General features: G+C 42.0%; 1 protein-coding gene across 1 annotated transcript; it reads right to left on the bottom strand.

The window, feature by feature from the left end:
- Positions 1 to 2,702: 2,702 nt before the first annotated feature.
- LOC123957329 (adenomatous polyposis coli protein 2-like) lies at positions 2,703 to 18,370 on the bottom strand. The gene is made up of 8 exons (XM_046030022.1): positions 18,359 to 18,370; positions 15,414 to 15,512; positions 14,134 to 14,530; positions 13,926 to 14,024; positions 13,704 to 13,843; positions 11,946 to 12,140; positions 9,898 to 10,112; positions 2,703 to 9,309 (listed from the first exon to the last, which is right to left on the bottom strand). Exons 1-8 carry the CDS (start codon positions 18,368 to 18,370, stop codon positions 3,759 to 3,761), a joined length of 6,708 nt encoding a protein of 2,235 aa, XP_045885978.1. The 3' UTR covers positions 2,703 to 3,758.
- Positions 18,371 to 18,734: the final 364 nt, after the last annotated feature.

Genomic DNA, 18,734 nt, shown 5'->3' with positions numbered 1-18,734 from the left:
TTGTTTGTCCTGTCCTGCGTCTGAGTGAAGGAAAGTCAACACAGCCGTTTTAATGAAACACATCACTTTTTATTGGATGAAAACATTTATTAAGACACACCTCTGTTGCTTTGCCTATTTCACACGGCACCAAACGCCTCTGTGGTCTTGTTCACGCTCGAAAGGCTGGGACCTTAAGATCAGGTGACACAAGACATCACCTAATAACTTGTGTCCATTAAATTAAAGGTTTTTCCTCTAATCCATCTAATAATGTATCTGATTTTCAGTTTTGAAAACCAATTGATCCGCATGCAAGTTCAGAACATTATCTATGCAGAATATTTGTTTTGTGAATTGAGAGTAAATGCAGAGCATAAGGTACATTATTTAAACTTAATCTGCATTAGTTTGGACATGAGCTCGACTAAATTCTCATCTCCAGCCGGGCGTGAACAAATCAGCTGACAGTGACAAACTTCCAAGACCTTCGGATGGCGTTTAAACTTGTGCGTCTCATTCAAACAAATTTTCATCGTTTCATTCTGGTTTTACTTTCAGGGGCTGTTTTTTAAAATGATTCTCGACCTACAAATCTGTCTTTTTAAGTATCAAATGCTCAACGACAGCGTTTATAAATCCACCTCCTGCTGGGGGCTCGAATAAAGGACAGAACATTTTGACTGTGAAATTATGACATCACTTCAAATTCTGTGGTTGTATTTTACCATTTATAAACCTGTGTGAACATGAGATGATCCATCCACTATTCAGTCAACTGCCATGGCGATACAAGAGTCTAGTTAGCAGAGGTGAGTGTTCTCGCCTCATAGGATATCATTTTTATCAATCAAAAACAACACTGGTTCCCCCCCCAGTTGGAGAACCACTGGCTTATGGTGTAATTGTGATGATAATTTACCGGACTGTCGTGACTCAAGACAGCTAATGTAGAAGTCTACGTCACCTTTTGACTGAACCGCATTGCGCTCGCTGGAATAAGTCAGGTTTCACAGTGTTGACATTTTACACATCAAACCAAAACATTTGACGCAATTTAATTCATTTGATATATTGCTCTGCCCTGTTTGTAGCTGCAGAAAATAAAATGAGAATTAAAAAAAAAAAGAGATCTGAAATTATTTCAATGCTGAGGTTTTTGGCCAAAATGTTTTCCACAGCTACACTTTTACAAAAGGTGATATACAACCACAGGCGTTGAAATTATTTATAATTTCACAAACTCAAAATCTTATTGACCCTTATTTGAACCCATAAGCAATAGGTGAGATACAGTTACAGCTTCTCATTTATCAATCTCATAATAGCGGGTGGGACTTGAAGTATTAGCATTCAAAAGCTACCTGGGCTTTATTCATACTCAAAACATGCTTTGGAAATACAATAGGGTGGTAGTAGTAAATACAAAACCTCGTTCTGATGAATAAACAGCCCCTTAATGTAAATTCATCTTTCTGTCCGGCACTCTGCTGTCTTTGATCTCCGGGCACACATGGAGGAGTGATGGTACAACTACAGAGAATATTCATCGACTTCTTCTCGACCTATCACTACTTTTACAGCAACACAGTTAAGCAGATATTAACACGTTATAAAGACTTCCAGAGGATAACTTCAGTAAGGACACGCGTCCCCCAACTCAAAGCCCAACCATCATTGAATCAAATCTTTTTGTTTCTTGACAGGTAATACTCAAAAGCAAACTGTCTGAATCTAGGAGCAAACACAAATATAATGTCATCGCATTCGATTGACAGGCTTTGTTCATCTACGCTGACAGTTTATAGCATTATAGGTCTTTGCTGCACTTGAATACAGATGGCTAGTAACGCTCTCGTCTGGCTTCAGAAAGTATTTTACCACTGAATAACAACATCATTGTCGTCCAGCGTCCACAATGTTAACAGGTGTGTGTTTTTATACAGTTAGTGAATATATTAGCATGCTGTCAGGGAGGAACACAGAGATTCTCTTGCCCACAGGGAAGCTTTGAAGATTTTGTATATCTGCATGTTATTTACAATACGGATTAAGACAAAAGAGTACAGGAGAGTGTGAAGTTACTCAGAATCAGCTGATAGTTTGGAAAATGACAGTAGTTGCTATAATATTTTCTGCAGCAGTAATGGAACTGGAGTCCAGTAGGTGTCGGGATGAACAGCTGTGATAAATCATACCCTCAAATTAGAAATGTAAGTGCTCAGCATTCTTATTTAATTTCCACAAGTAGTAAATTTCTACTGTGGGAGATGACATAATGTAAATTTGTCATACAGTTTATATCGCGATAGCAATCCTAGAATATTTCAGGCAGGATATGTTGCCAATCACAGACTGGGACTACTTTATGGAAAAAATAATTTTAAATAGGATTTTTGCATCTATGTGATTAAATACGTTGATTTGTCAAGTACTTAATTGGCTGAATTAGCCACAAACAGCTACTCAATTATTTGTGCAGAAAATGTACTATAGCACAATGTATATCAATTTTGTAACATCAAAATTATATATATGGTGATAGATTTCATCCGTCTCGCTAACGCCAGACTGTCAAGCTAGAAGTTCAAAATTAAATGGGGTGGTGGCCCGGGTTCAATTCCCACTATGACGCATCCACCATGTGTCCCTGAGCAAGACACTTAACCCCTCGTTGCTCCAGAGGCGTGCGACCTCTGACATATATAGCAATTGTAAGTCGCTTTGGATAAAAGTGACAACTAAATGAATAAATGTAATTTAGTGGTAAGTTTTTATTCTCTTAACCTGTAATATACATTACAGGGGATGTCTCTGATAACACAACTTTGACGTCTTATGGCAGCTCAACACAGTCCAAGATCAAAATATATTCTTTACATTCATTTAGCTGATGCTTTTATCCAAAGGGACCTTACAATTGCTGTATATATCAGAGGTCGCACGCCTCTGGAGCAACTAGGGTTTAAGTGTCTTGCTCAGGGACACATTGGTGGATGTGTCACAGTGGGAATTGAACCTGGGTCTCTCTCACCAAAGGTATGAATCTTATCCACTGCTCCATCACCACCCCACAATCTATATGTCTACAGCCAGAAAAAAGTGGAATAAAGGTGATTGGACTACTAATTTGAAGAAATGTTTTATCACAAATGTGCCCCCACACCCCACTGGGCTGCAAATATGAAAAAGCTAACAGAGTAACATGTTCAGTTTTGTGGATAGGCAAAGGCCCAAAGCGTAGATGTAAAAAAAGACTATACATGTTAGTGAATTTATGTCCTTTGAGAGTCTGTCAACAGTCCGCCATAGTCTGTACCTTTTTCAGGTAAAAGTCCAGCTGAGATATCCTTCAAAAGTTTGCATAATATTGTTCTCTTATCGATTCTGTCCAGGAGACCGATGGTGATTTATGTGCTGAAATCAAATTCTGTCTTTTTCTTTGTCTTCACTACATTTCTACCAGGCAATGATTATTCTACAAATACAAAAAAAGTACAAAAAGATGCACTTCCGTTTCATGTATGATTTTTCTGTGCATCTCTAAAAGTTATTGATGGTCTGTTTGTTAGACCTATCTCAATGCATACATCCAACCCTTTGTGAATGGTAGATGGAAGCTGTGGTCAATTGTTCAGGGAGGAAAAACTTAAATGCAGTGAATGGGGAAAGTAAAGGGTCAATACCCGAGGTATAGAGACCAGCACATCCCTAGTCTTTCCACCTGAGTGCTGAGTTTCATTCAGGAAAACAGTCATCCATGTTGTCCACGAAATGTCCTATGACTCACTTTTCCCCTCTGACTTCTCATTGATTGTGGCTGCTTGGCTCTGTGTGTCTTGTAGGCAGCAGGCAATGGGGCTTGGGATGTAATTAAATGGAGTGACTCGGGCGGCCTTGCTGGGGGATCCTTGGCGGAAATGAACAGCTCCCCCCACGTGGCTGTCTGATGTTCCTGTGGCAACAGTGCTGTGGCTCCTAAGGGAGCCGTCGGAATCTCCATCCTGGAGGTTACTCCCAGAGGTGGCGCTAATCTTTCTGAGCAGCGCTAATCGTGCCACTTCCTCCGAGATCACTGGAACTGTTTCGACTGTTGGAGAGGTGCTCGAGTTGGTTTTGTTGTTAGAAAAATCTTCTGTCTGGACTGTTGCGTCACTTGTCTTGCGAGATGCAAGTAAAATGGTTGGCAGTTTTCCTGGAAGAGCTGGTGGCTTTGGCTTTTCCTCGTCAGGAGAAGGCACCAGAGGTAATGCATTGGCTGGCAGAGTACTTTTCAAGATCTGCGGTACATCTTCATCCCTGATCCTCCTCCAGGTGACTCTGTCATTTAGCCGAGATACAGATCTCTGCCCCTTCTTCTTTGTATCGTCCTCGCTCTTTGCTCTTCCACTCGAATCAGACGACGACGAGCGGAGAGAAGAACGGCTGGTCACTCGGCTCAGTATGTTTATGCTTGGTGATGAGGCGTGACGTTTAAAAGTATCTTTGTCTTGTTGCTGCCTGGCTCCAGAAGCTCTGCCAGGCCCATTTCGCTGAGCCACCCTGCAGGGGCTTTCGGAGCTAGTTCTTCTGCCTGGGCGTCTTGCAGATAGGTCCCTTTCACTGGAAGTTGCTCTAGATAGGGTTGTAGTCTGCTTCTGAAGTCCGCGGTCTGGCCTCTGGACTTGCTGTGTTTGTCCTGGACCTTTAACTTGCACCCTTCTCTGGCTTTGCACAGCTGCCTTAAGTTCCTGACAGCGTGATGAGCAAAGGAAGACAGCTGAAGCCCCAGGAACTGCTCTCTTGGGGGATCCATTCTGAGATCCAGGCATGTTGCGTGCCGAGCCATCACGTCTCAGCACAGTCTTTGATTCCTTAATGAAAGTCAGCTGTCTCAAGAATCCACTGCGATCAGACTCGCCACCACTTGAATGGACAGAAGTCATCCTGACCAGTTCAAATCGATTGGCTGGCGGCCCCCTTTTCCCATTGACCTGATTGGTTTGTCTGCCTGTTGTTTGGTTGGTCACCAGAGGTGACAGAGGTCTGGCTCTGACTGCATTTTGCATAAAAGGGATTCGCACAGGGGATTTCTGAGTTTTAGGTGGTGGGGATTTCTCATTTTGATTCACAACAGGAGAGCGTCCCTTTCTTTCAGGGGGACTACTAGCTGGCGGGCTGCTAGCTGGTAAGGGATTCTTTTTCTGGATGGATTTATTTGTCTGAATCGGGGATGTTATCATCTTCTGCGACTGTTTGGATGGTGTAGAGCTTTGCGAGGATCCAGAGGATGAACTTTTTGGTATCCTTGGAGGTGGAGTAGAGCTCCTCTTTGGCAAAGACAGTTCAGTGTCCTGGGGGTGGCCTAATCGGTGAAGGCTCTTTGATCTGTGCTGAGCAAGGTTTGGGTTCTTTGGAGCATCTGTCTTGGATGGTACTTTTCTGGGCGGAGGTCTTTGTGATGGAGCTTCCTCTTTTTTTGGTGTATAGATCACTGTCCTGCCTCTGAAAACAACTGGTAAGTTTGGAACTGGCTTGCGCTGAGCGAAGTCTAGAGGTTTATTTGCCTTTTTGTCTTTTGCAAACTTCCTTTCTTTTGGTGTAAAGCTGGATGTTGACATGAATGAGAGGACCGATTCAGTCTCTTCAGAAGATGGCTCTTGAGACTTCGATGCTTGTAGCCCAGTGACAACACAATTAGCACCTTCTTGTATGGCTCTCCATTCAACACTATTGAGGTCTGAATCTTTATCCCATGCCGTATCATCACTATCCATTTCCTCATCCATGTTCCATCCATCAGAGGCCTTTTGTTTTTGAGTATTTTCTGCTTTCTTCTTCCTGGCAGCAAGCTTCCTTCTCTGCTTGGGCATGGCAGATGTTATGCATTTCTGAAGGAGGTCATCTTCTGAATCCATGCTGACAGAGCTTGGTGAGCTTGGCTCTTCATATTGGGTGTGAATGGTCATAGGCTTTGTTTGCTGCATCATATTCAGTGTTTTGTTGTGTCTGTTTTTGTGCCATACTTGCTGGGCCTTTGATTTAGGATCCTCAAACTCAGCATCACTCAGTGAACTAAGAGAGGAGCTGAGTGAGTAACATGCCAGGGAGTCGTCCTTTATCAGATTCTGTTTTATCCTGTGAAACCCTCTGGACTTTCCTTGGGAATTATCCATCCTGCCAATATTTGTCATGCTCCGGGAGAGAGTATTTCTACTCGCTTCCCTGATCTGTTTTCTACTTGTTCGTTTCATTGTTTCAGCTTTTTCATTTTCGTCATCGTAGAAGCCGTTACTGTCCTCTGAAGAATGTGTCATTTGTCGAAAGATTGCGTTTCCTTTTTGTGATCCCACATTGAGGTTCCCTTCTGTGTTCTGCTTTATGACAGGCAGTTCCAGTTTCCTGGCTGGGCCTTGACCTTGCCTCTTCTTTTGTTGGTTAGGAGACTGATCACGATTTCTTTGGCTTGCCACTCTATCGGCTACCTCTTTGCTTTGCATCAGCACCCTCTGAGTGGGAACAACATGTTTGGTTGTTCGGTTAATTTGTATCTCAGGTGGGTAGTTTATTCTGTTTGGTTTGTGGAAGTGTGAGAATATCCTCAAGTCTTCGATCCTCTTTGCCTCATCGTCGAGCAATTCATGTTTGTTCATACCTTTAGCTGTGCAGTCTTTAGCGCCCCTCTCCTTCACTGGATACTGAAGTGTTTCATCACTTAGCGATGTTGTGCTGGAGAAGTTGACAGGCGTACCTTCTGCAGAATCTGTGAAGGATGAATCATCAAATTTGAAGTCCTTCTGTGGGATGACAATTCGCCTTCCAGTACACATTTGGGTTTTGCCATTTGGGAGCATCATGTAAACCGGAAGATGTATCTGTTTTCGGATCTGGGAATTGAGAATATGAGGTGGGATGGTGGTCATCAGGGAAGGTCTTACTTTTCTGAATTTGGAGGGCATTGCTGAGTTGATGCACTCCTTTAAGATTTCTATGTCGTCATCTGAGTTGCCCTCACTATATCGCTCCCCATGGTCGAGTCCTTGCTCGTCATCGTCTGGGAAAGGTAGATTTTTGTCATTTTGCTGGAGTAGGGGGGTCAATTTCAGCTCCACATCTTTCTGTATGTAGTGTTCGTGAAGAGGCAAAGCACTTAAGCTTGAAGCACAAGAGAAGTTCTCAGTGGGCTTTTCCACAGTGAAGTAGATCATGGTGTCTAAGTCAGGAGGAAGGTTAAACCTCTCCTTGGAGTCTGCGATCTCCATGAACTTTCGCAGGCTGCTTTCCCACTGGCCTGCTCCTCCTGGGGCCTGTGTTTCTGGTCCATTTGACTCAACACAACATGGAGTTTTACTTCGACTAGGAGGCATGGTTTGCCCCGGGCTGTCTGGAAGATCACTAGGGCTTATTGTTCCATCAATCATCTCACTGCAAGGATCACTTTGGATTGAGCTGGCAATAGAGGGAGACTCAAAGCTGCCCAGTGAACTGACTGAGCTACAGCGACTCATTACCAGGGGTGTCTCGTGGATGTAGTTCTCAGATGAACTGGATGGAGACCTGTCTTCAAGTACGGCTGGTGAAGCTCCTCTAAGGAACACCTTTTCTCTTTTGGCAGGACAGGGGATGCCGGTGGGATCGGTCTCTTTGCTGGGGAAGGTTTTTGAGTCAGTCATGAGCAGTTGGCTGTCACTCAAATCCTCCAAGGTTTCATCCTCTTCAGCTCTCTTCACTACTTCTTCATCCTCCACTTCAATTATTTCTAATGACGAGTCACTCTCCAGCTCATTTTCACTTTGTCCATCCAGCGCTCCGTCGCCAGAAGAGAGAGAGGAAAGTGAACTGCAGCGGGAGAAACAAATCGGGGTGTTCTCCACTGAGTATTTCTGGACAGTCTCCATCGTTCCAATAGTTGGGCTTCTGGTGGATGTCATTGGAGAAAATTTTGTAATACTCCCCCCAGTCATCACGGTAGGTACCCATGCTTGCCTCCTCATTGCTTGGGCAGCCTGGACATTGATGGCCGTCTTAGCTACACCAAATTTGGCCACACTCTGAATAAGTGGGACCTGTTGATAAGAAGGAGACAGTTTAATTGAAGTCATGCTGACATCGGAGGAGACTTTAGTGGATGCACTGACAGGTGTTTGTACAGGTTGATCCTGGTTCTTTTCAGCATCTGTGCTGCTGAGCTCTAGAGCTTTCATATCTTTGTTGTCCACATAATCTCTCTCAGGAATATCCTGCTGGTTAGTCTCATTCAGAACAGACGATCTTACATTAAGGTAATCTTCATGAGCCACCTTGAGATCAAGCTGATTGGGTCGTTGTTGCATCATAAGAGTTCTTGGAGCAGGTCGCATCTGGTCTTTGCTGCCGCAGTAGCCATCACTGGTGCTTCCACTGTTTAGGCTGTCTGTTGATACACTTGTATGAGCGTTTTTGAGGCGCAAAAGAGCGTGGGCTCTACTGAGGCGTTCTCTGTGAGCCAAGCTGCTTGTTTCAGAGAGACGGCAGGGGGAGCATGATTTTGCCCGGGCTTCATTGAGTTCATCCAGTCCGTAAGGCCAATCCGCCAGGTGGTCTTCAGAGCTCAGGCTAAAACTGTCCTCCGAGGATGTATGCATGGTGATGTCCTCCACTAACCTGTCGATCTTGGCAACCGTGTTGGTGATCTTTTTTGCAAGCTTCTCTGCAGCGGCAGATACCACATCGTCAGATGGTGCACGTCTCTTCTCGACCATCTGGGGCGGGTCTATGTCTCTCTCAGGTTCACTGTCTCTCTTACGTGGCTGGTTTTGCTGAAAGTTAGAGTTGGTAAGGAACATTGACAGCATAGAGAAGCTCCCAGTGTCCAGGCTACTGGAGACATTGGGGGCCTCATCATCATCAAAACAACCAGAATCGGATGCGTAATCCTTCGCCAGACTCTCAATGTGCCGAAGCGGCTTGTTGAGGGTCAGGTGCTTGGGGCTCTGTCTCTCAAGGGTATCAAAAGTCTCTGCTAGATGTTTTGCGTCCAGCTCTGCCTCCAGAGCCTTTTGTTTCCTCATGTAGAGTGAGGGCATGCAGGATCCAGGGGATACAACCGCAGCATCCTTATATTTCAGGGGTCGATTGGTGAGGAGGTTCCTTAAAGCTGCAGCGCTGCCCATGGCTATCATCTTGTGCTTGGAGTGGATAAGGTTGCGCAGCATGCTAACTGCCCCGAGGTCCCAGAGCAACTCCTGGTCTTTCGGACTTCGGGCAGAAAGGTTCCACAGAGTCCCGCAGGCATTGCTCACTATGGTCAGGCTGTGGGAGCGCAGGTGCTGCAGCAGAGTGTGGAGGCAGTTGTGGTCCCTGAGGATTTGCCTGTGAGGAAAGAAAGAAAGAGACCTTAAATGTGTTTCTTCCCAATTGGTTTCCTTTGATGTCAATATGAGAGATTGATAAATAGAAGCCAATGGCTGTGTGGAAAAGGTAAGAAAACATCTACAAACTGTTGTGCCCAGTAAAGTGATTAGCAGTAACAGTTTATTTGTAATAAATTTAGCTAAAAAAAAATATATAAAAACACTTTAACTCGAGTCTTTTAAAATTGAAAAGCCACCATATTTAAATTTGTATTAGTTTATTTTGGCTACTCAAATGTTAATGGAGATCACTTTAGCTTTAATGTTTGACTTTGAAAACAACAATTTCATGTCCAACTAAAAGACGACAAAAACATCTTAACTCAAGTTTGACTCACTAGCTGTTTCTTGAGTTTTCAACCATGTCTCAGGTCATCAAAGATTCCAACTGATCCACTAATGAAGACCATTAGATGCGTTTGGAAGCTCCATAAAAAGCTGAGTTTGGATTTTTTTGGTCAAATTATTTGAAATGTGAAGAATGAAAATTAACGCTAAAAACATTTAACTAATGTGAGTTTCAGTGTTTGATTCCCAGAAACATTACCTGTAGTCTTCTCGTGTGGCGACCAGACTCGACACGTTACGAAGGATCCCTCCGCCGCTCTCGATGATGGCGAGCGAGTTGGTCTGACATCGGTACGTCAGCGTGCTGACCAGGAAGCCCAGAGCGCTGTCCACCGAACAAATCGCTACCTTGTTGTCGATGCTGTGTGCCGACAGATTCCACAGAGCACTCAGAAGACTCTTCAAGGTAGACTCCTGGAAAACCAGCAAAACAAAAGGTTTGTTTCAACACAGAAAATATACTAAATACACTCATTGAATCTTGACAGCTTCAATCATAATGTTTTTGTTGTCAGGATGTTTGAAGTATGATTAAAAGGACCATCCCAGTGGTTTTGCATGTTTTAGCCAATTTACTACAGTTGGAGTAGACTTGACATCACAGCTAACCGTTTTCTAGTGTTCCAGCCATCTATTGTTTTCCCATTCGTTTTTACAGTCTTACAATAAATCAGCAGACACTTGAAACTTAGACGTTGTGTAATCCATCACAGCGGACATAAGGTGTACACATTAGGTCAATCAGAGTGGCCTTTTCAAATTAAACTATGCTACATCAGAGGAACTGAGAAAGGACATGATGTGATGTTTAATCTAAAGAGCCAACTCAAAGAAAGTTTCAAGAATCTGCTAATTGATTTTCATTTCATATATAGAAATGAATGGAAAGTAACGGCTGCAATGAACAGTAAGAAAAGTACATTCAGGTATATTAAAAAAATTTGCAAACACACTGGTTTGGTCTTTTAAAGGAAAAGTTAAACATGAGTTAGATGTTCAGATTGATACCTATGGGGGTAAATGCAGAGACTATGAATGAACCAATTTGTAAACACGATCTAAAAATAGCTTCAAAATCCACAAACAAAATCGTCTGTGAACCACAAACACAAATCATCCTTGTACTTGAAAACCAGAATTTATCCAAAATGGAATACGGTTGTATTCTATTTGTACAAATGCACTCTTAACAAAACAAACTCAGTCCAACTTATATTTTCAAACCACTGTTTCAATACAACCGTCCAAATTCTGTGAAAAGCTCAGCATTCAAGTGTCAACTCTGTATACGGACCGCTTCCCATTAGTCTAAAAATCATTTTGACACTGGTTTATCACGGGGACTGTGACAACGATTAGAAACACAAACACAGATTTCGGACCTGTAATTGTAATTTGAAACTATAAATACTAAAATGATCCTCAAGCGCAGACAAATCCCTTAGCCTTCATTCAAATTCTGGTTTTCAAGTACTGATTTCTCTTTGTGGATCGTGGAGAGTTTGTAGATTTCAAATCTATTTGTAAATCGTGTTCTCTTTATGAATTGCAATACATCGATTTACCCCCATAGTTACCACTCATGTCTTTACTGTAAATATGAAACTAATGCCAGCAGCTTGATATGAAGCCTGAAAACGAGGAATCCGTTAGCCTGGCTCTGTCCAAAGGTAAAAAAAAAAATCCACCCACCAGCAGCTTTAAAGCTCGTTATCTCAGGTGCTGGTAGGAGGATTTTTTTACCTTTGGACAGAGCCAGGCTAACTTTTTCGTTGTTTCCAGTCCTTAAGCTAACTGGCTGCTCTCTGTAGTCTTACATTTAACATATGAGAACGGTATCAATATAAACATCTCTGCAACAGCCTGCGGAGGAAATCAGGTCAGCTCAGTCAGTGAACTCTTTAAAGTCCGTTCTTAAAACAAACTTCTATAAGAGAGCATGTCCTGATTAGATATTTTTCTTTTAACAGTATTTTAAGTGCTTCATAAATTTCCTTCTCTTTAATTATTTAGTTAATATCTTAGTATTTAATTGTGATTTGTTTTACACTTTAAAAAGAAACATTTAAATAATAACATGGTTTCAGAAAAGTGCTCTATAAATAAAGGTGATTATTATTTTTATAAACCTCTAACTCTCACCAGAATATTACGGGACGTGTAAATAACAGGAGGGCACTTACAGTTACATTTACATTCTCTCTCTGCTATCGTTCTATCAGCGTGGGTTGGTTTGTTTTGCGTTACCTTGGTGGCCTGCAGGGCGCAGGTCATCAGCGCAGACACACAGCCGATGTCTCTGAGGACTTTCTTGCTGCTGATGTCGGCCCTCCAGGACAGGTTCCTCAGGATGCTGGAGACCACCTGATGGAGCTCCTCGCTGTCGGAGGCCAGCTGGGCCACCAGAGCCTGGAGGCAGCTCTTCTTCGAGCACAGAGTGGCCTAAAGGAGGTCAAAACAGACGGGCCCGGGTTACTTTGGTGAATCAGTAAAGACGTGTTTACCAGATCTGAAGTCTGTCTGTCAGAGCTGGTGTCCAAAGCACACTTCCTATATAGACTCTACAATAAACGCACCACTTCATTATGAAGGCAGAAGCTACGTGCTAATGCTAACACCAAGGTTAATGACGTTCTGACACTCGCATTATAGCTAACACTATGCTAATGCTAACACTTAGCATGCGACATTGACTGTTTCACAACAGTAGGCTGATTTCTAATAAAAAAACCTTTAAGGCGAGACACCACAGTGATGATGGCTCTTTTCAGATTGTATTATTATTAGACTAATATAAAATGTACAAAACCATTAAAAAAAAATAAACATTATTATTTGTCTCTTTAATACTGAGTCAGTTAACTGCAGATAGAGTAAATTTCATCTTAGTTAGAATTTTAAACTTAAAACTTTTTTAAACTGTCCTTATTTAATTGAAAGTTTGTTTTCTAGAGCAGTGGTTCTCAAAGTGTGGTTCAGGGACCCTAGGGGTCCTTGAGGAGGTTCCTGGGTGTCCCCAGCAAAATCTGGAACAATTTATTTTTTTTATAATTCCATCAATAAGTAACCCAATGACAGAATGTATGACTACTTAGGTCACAGGTTTCATAAACTTTCTGCAATAAAAAAAAAAAATCAGAATGGGGGTCTGTGGTCTGATTTAAAAAAAAAAAAAAAAAATAGTTTGAGAACCACTGTTCTAGAGCACAGTGTGGGTTCATACATCGGATATCTAAGAGAGATGTGTTCAGTTTTATACTGAGTGACTTGTTTTTGTGTTCGCTAATCGACTTGTTTCCTGTACGCCAAGTCATTTTCCTCGCCCTCTAAGGCAGTCAGATCATCATACAAACTGTTTCTTACAGCCAGACATTTACAGAGGTTTAAATATCTTCTCATTTTTTGTGGCATTTGATCTGTAAATATGTGGAAAAAAGCTGTTCGTCACATCTACGAGTGGTATTTAAAAAAATAAATCGATGAAGCTTCCTGTAAATATCTGGAGATGGTTGCTTTATTATCACAAGAAAACATCTGACTTTTTGTGTAATATGCTAAAAACCTCATTTAATTAAGAAATACCTCATTGTATATTAAAAAACATTTTCATTTAAAGAAAGCTTCTATTTCTGTTTTATTCCAGCTTGTAAAGTTTTCATTGGTGTCTCAATTAGCAATTACTCAAGGTACATAAAGTACTTATTTTAGGTGCATAAAGTACTTCTATTCTTGTAGAAGATCAGTGGAGATGCTTTTGGTTTACTTCTGTCATCCTAATGAAATTAAATGATGTTTTCAGACTTTCTTTTGCTGCTGGGATCCTTTGAGCTCGCTAATTATTATTATTATATTATTATATATTATTATTATTATATAATTATTTTATCTCCTGTGGGCGGGGCTACAGGTAGTGATACACCTTTGTATCAGAGCCCTGCTGTCCCTGTCCTCGCTCTGTCCCTGATCCACGTCTGACTGTTCATAGCGTCGTGCGTCTCTGTTCACCTTGTTGACGACGTCTCCGAAGGTGAGGTTAGTCACTGCCATCCCTGCGTAGCGGCGCAGCGCCATGTTGATGGGGTCGTTCTGCATGCCGTACATGTCCTGGTCCAGGTGGATCAGATCCGCCACCACCTGCAGACCGCCTGGAGAAAAACATGAAACTCTTACAGATAAATGTGTCTCTGATGTTGGGAAAACCAAAAGACTTTGAAGTGTTTCACAAACCTAATTCATTCATGGCGCGTCGGTACTCCTCTTCGAAGGAAAGCTTCATGATGGCGCACATGGCCTGACAGATCTGAGGGTCAACTGGCTCAGGGATGTCTGCAGTGGACAAAACCAGAAGGTCAGGTTTCTTTGCACGGTTTAGGCTCTAGGTTTAGAAGGAACCTGAAGGACTGGTTCCTTCAGGTTTAGAGGGCACTTGACTCACCGGTGGTTTTGGTTCCTCCGGGTGAAGGTGTCCCTGCGTGGCTCTCGATCCAGTCCCAGCCGCTGTCACAGTAGGTCCGGATCTGCTCCAGCATGTGCAGCACCCTCATCTCCCGGCGGGCCTGGCCCTCGTCCTGCTGGGAGTAGATGATGTTGTGGAGGGCGGCGCTGGCTCTGGATTTGGCATCTCGGCTGCAGCCTGTCGTCGTACCGCCCGTCTCCCCGGGGGCGCCGCCAACCGGGGCCTCGTGCAGGATCTGGACCAGCAGGGGGACGCAGCCGGACTTTCTCATGGCGATGCAGCTGTCCTGAGAGCTGGACAGAGCCAGCAGCGTCCGAGACATCTCCTCCTTATCTCTGTTAGCGAGCATGGAGAGCAGCCAGAACACCATCTCCATCTGAAGGGAGGGGAGGTCAACGTCAAACACATTTGAAAAAGTCTAATTGTTTTGTCTTTATGATAGTTTGAGTATCAGCATGTTGTTTAGGATAATGTAAATTAATTTTAACTGAAATCATCTACATTTTTCCAGGAAACTAACATTATTGTCTTTGGTGTGACAACATCTTAAATACATTTCATGCAATAAAAAGTTGAACAAATATTTAATTGAAAAATGCATTAACAAGTGAACGGATTGATCACACACCTATGAACCTCAATTTCTTGAGTGGCTCGTTTTGGCTCGCTTGTACCTAAAATGACTATTTTCATTTGAAAGAGCCTGGCAAAACATCTTTCATAAACATTTAACTTTGTTGGTGAGGTTACTTATAATAGCTTTATCTTACCCTTATTATTTTCCAAAGGACTTCTCTGATGAAATCTCAGATCAATCAAAACTATTTACCATGTCAACTATTGTTGTAGCAACAATTCAAGATCAGTAATTGTGACTGGATGTAAAATTTTAGAGTGCCATAAAGCTCCAACCTTATTTGGCCCATTTTTGCTGACTTATATTCTGCTGGGTCGCTTCTGAATTTCACCAAGGGATCAATAAAGTGTTATTTTTATTTGTTTGATAATGTTTTATATTATTAATCTGAATCTGCAAAGTTACTAAAGTTATCAAATTGTTGTAGTGCAGTAAAAAGTACGATACGTCCGTCTGAAATGTGGCAGAGCAGAAAATAGAAATACTCAAGTAAAGTACAAGTACCTCAAAATGGTACTTTGGTACAGTACTTGAGTAAATGGATTGATCTGCTTTTCTCTGTAAAGCTGCAGAATGTCTGTGTTAACCCCTCGTTCACCCCGGGTGGTGCAGGATGTGTCACCTTGCTGCCTCCATCTGCAGGAGCGTCTGTTCCTGCTGCAGCAGCTGACGACGTGTTGTTCTCCGGCTCTCCAGCAGGGGGCTTCTCTGCTCCAGATAGCTGCACAGAGAGAGAGAGAGGAAGAAGATGAGGGGGAGAGATTTAAACACATCACCGAGCAGAGTCTCTGACGCCTGGCAGTGATGATCCGACTGCATCAGAAGCTCAGAGACTCACCGTGTAGCAGGTGTAACATCACTGCAGACAGATCAATTAACCGATTTCAGACATTCACGTGTACTACACTATTTTATACAGATTTATCTAGAAACGAGGACAAAAAAGAAAAACATGTAGGTAAAAAAGCAGATGAAGAAACATGAATGTTGCATCAGTGAGGATTTAAATCTGCAGAATCTGTTAAATCACATCTCAAAGAGGTTTTATTAATGTTGGCACAGTTTTATTTCCAAAACTTTATTATTATTGTTATTGTTGTTATCATCATCATCATCATTATTGTCTGTATCTTATACCTATCCTGTTTTATTCTTGTAATATTTTAATTGTCTGATTTTTATTTGTCCCGTTGAAATGTTGCTGTATAAAATAAAGTTTAATAGAGTACGTCATGTGAGATTAAAAATATACAAATCATGGAAACTCTGGTAAAAAAAGGTTATTATTCTGTGGCTGTATATTTATAATTTAACCTAAAATCTGAAATAAGGTCAATTCATACAAATCCTGCGATATAAACTGCAGTTGGTGTAGAAGTTGTTTTCTGTATTGGAGAATAGTATAATAATAGAGGTCCCAAACTCTGGGCCGACTGCCAGAGAAGAGGACGGAAACAACGCTGACCTATTTATGTTTTCGCTGAGTGTTTTCAGGCTGAAGAATTTTTGTATTTTATAAACACACAGATAATAACTTTTCATTTCATCCATTTAATCCTCCAGTTGGATGAAAGACTGTAAACGGGTGTTTTTAAAGATTTATTAACTGTTTAACTGTTCTATTATTTTTTAGGGGTTACTGTAGTGAGTAACAGTATTGAATCTAACCCATAAATGCATTTTTATTTGCAAAATATTCCAGCTTTTTACTTTTAGGAGTTTACATTTGAAGTGATAAATGTTGATTCTTTTGCCAACATTTGTCAATATTTCTTCATTTTAATAATCTTCTGATCCTAAAGTCAGAAAATATTAGAGAGAAATAAAGGTTATAGGTTTAGTTAAAGGTTTTAGGCAGACGTGGAAAAATGCTGTAAAGTAAGAATGCTTTCAAAAACAGACACGTTAAAATATTAATAAATTAACAAATTTTAAATTGAGTGAACAGAAGAAAAATCTGAATCAAATCAATATTTGAGTGGCCACCTTTTGCATTCAAAACAAGATCAATTCTTCTAGGTACACTTGCACAAAGTCAGGGATTCTGCATCAGGTGTGCGATTAAAAAATTACAACAAACAGGAGCTAATGGATATAAATTAGAAAATAAAAAACGAAGCGGGAACCTCCGGATCTCACAGCTGAAGCCAGCGCTGAAGAGCCTTAAACCTGCGTCCTCTCCAGCAGCCAGCAGGGGGCGACTCTATAGAAGTCTGTGAGAAAATGTTTCTACTCGTCAGCTGATTTATTCCCTCAGTAAACACTTTCCTGATGAGTTTCTGGTCTCAGTCGCTAGTTTCAAGTCTTCTTCAACACAGCATGATGTTCATTTAGTAAATTATGGTCCCATTTAGAGGAACAGAGACCAGGAAGCAGGGGAGGCTTTAGGGCGGAGCTACAAGCTGATTGACAGGTCGCTACCAACCTGTCAATAAGAATAGAGGCGGCTCGTACCCGCTGCTCTGTGTACGTTTAACCAGCGCCGCTGAAAAAGCTCATCAGGAGTCGGCTGCTCATTTTTCAGGAAGTACGTTTTGTTTTAAATGTTTATCCCAGCTGATATCACAGCTAACGTGAACTACAGATGCACCTTGCTAACCAAGCTAGCTAGCTCCATCCTCTCGTCCAAATATGGTCACGTCTGGTTCTAAAAAAAAAACCAAGATGGCGACGGCCAAAATGCCAAACGAGGCCTCAAAACTGTAGTCCGCAAACCAACGGGGGACGTCACGGCGGCCACGCCCACTTTTTAAATACAGAATATGGTTGAAACACAGAAACGACATGGAGTCTGTGATTTTCACTATTTCCCTCAGTGGAAACATCAAAGGTTACGAACACACACACACACACACACACACAATAATAATTAAAGAATTATAAACAGGTTAATGTTTATGCGTACACATTTATACAATATACACCACAAATATATCCACAAACCCTTTTATAATAGATTAATTATTATTTTGTGTGTGTGTTTTGTAACCTTTGATGTTTCCACAGAGGGAAATAGTGAATATCACAGACTCCATGTTGTTTCACGTCTTCACTAAAGGACCCCCCCCCCCTCCTGAAATTCAGCCTGACAGATTTAAGAAGCAAAAAACAGAGAGTTTTCGATCATTTCACTGCTCTCTCACACACACAGCTCTCCTCTTTGTCTGCAGAGTCTCTGGCTCACACACACATCCCATCCCGAGGCGTTGCCGTGGTAACGGGATGATGAAAGGGGGGAGGAAGGCTTTGATACGACTCTCTGAGGATTTCAGTCTGAATCCAAATGAAGCCGTTGTGCATGTGTGTGTGTGTGTAACAAAAGGAAACCTGAATATCTTTCTTCTTCCTGTGCATCTCACGGACTGATTTTGTGGCTCTGATCCAAACCTCCTCCATTAAACACACAGCCAGCTGCACACATGACGACAAAATGGACGCCAGGCGAGAGGAGACGAGACGCAGCCGACAGAAACCCTGAACACTGATTCATCCATCGGCTTCTGCGGCAGAGAGACCTCTACAGCTACCGGACACATTCTGCTGAGCACGTTCCTGCAGGACGAATACCAACGAGTCCATGTTCACTAGTTCCTGCTGACGACCCCACAATCATTCACAAGAAATCTCCATTTAGAAGAGAGAGTGTGTTATATAGCTGCGGTAGCCCCCGCAAAGCAGATCATTCCAGAATCAGTCCTGTGAATGAATGAATACTGTGTTTACATGAATCGTAGGATTATTCAGACGCATTAAATCAGCAACACATCAAACATTCTCGGACGTAAACCCACCAGCATCTAACGGCCTTCATATATAATCTCCCGCAGATGATTTAAATACAAACACGTGTGTGCAGCCGCATATCAAGAGAAACGTGAACATAAAAACTAGTCCTGTCTTTCATCTATTAAAAATTTTTGTCGTCTTTATTTAAGCAGGAAAA

Source organism: Micropterus dolomieu, linkage group LG19 (genome assembly GCF_021292245.1).
Source record: "Micropterus dolomieu isolate WLL.071019.BEF.003 ecotype Adirondacks linkage group LG19, ASM2129224v1, whole genome shotgun sequence".
In the NCBI taxonomy this organism is placed as follows: Eukaryota; Metazoa; Chordata; class Actinopteri; order Centrarchiformes; family Centrarchidae; genus Micropterus; species Micropterus dolomieu.
This window is presented reverse-complemented; position numbering and strand designations above follow the sequence as displayed.

Coding starts and splice junctions, on each gene's coding strand:
- LOC123957329 (XM_046030022.1), bottom strand. Junction 14,531..15,413: donor CTGCAGATGGAGGCAGCAAG/GTGACACATCCT, acceptor CCCTCCCTTCAG/ATGGAGATGGTGTTCTGGCT. Junction 13,844..13,925: donor ACGCGCCATGAATGAATTAG/GTTTGTGAAACA, acceptor GTTTTTCTCCAG/GCGGTCTGCAGGTGGTGGCG.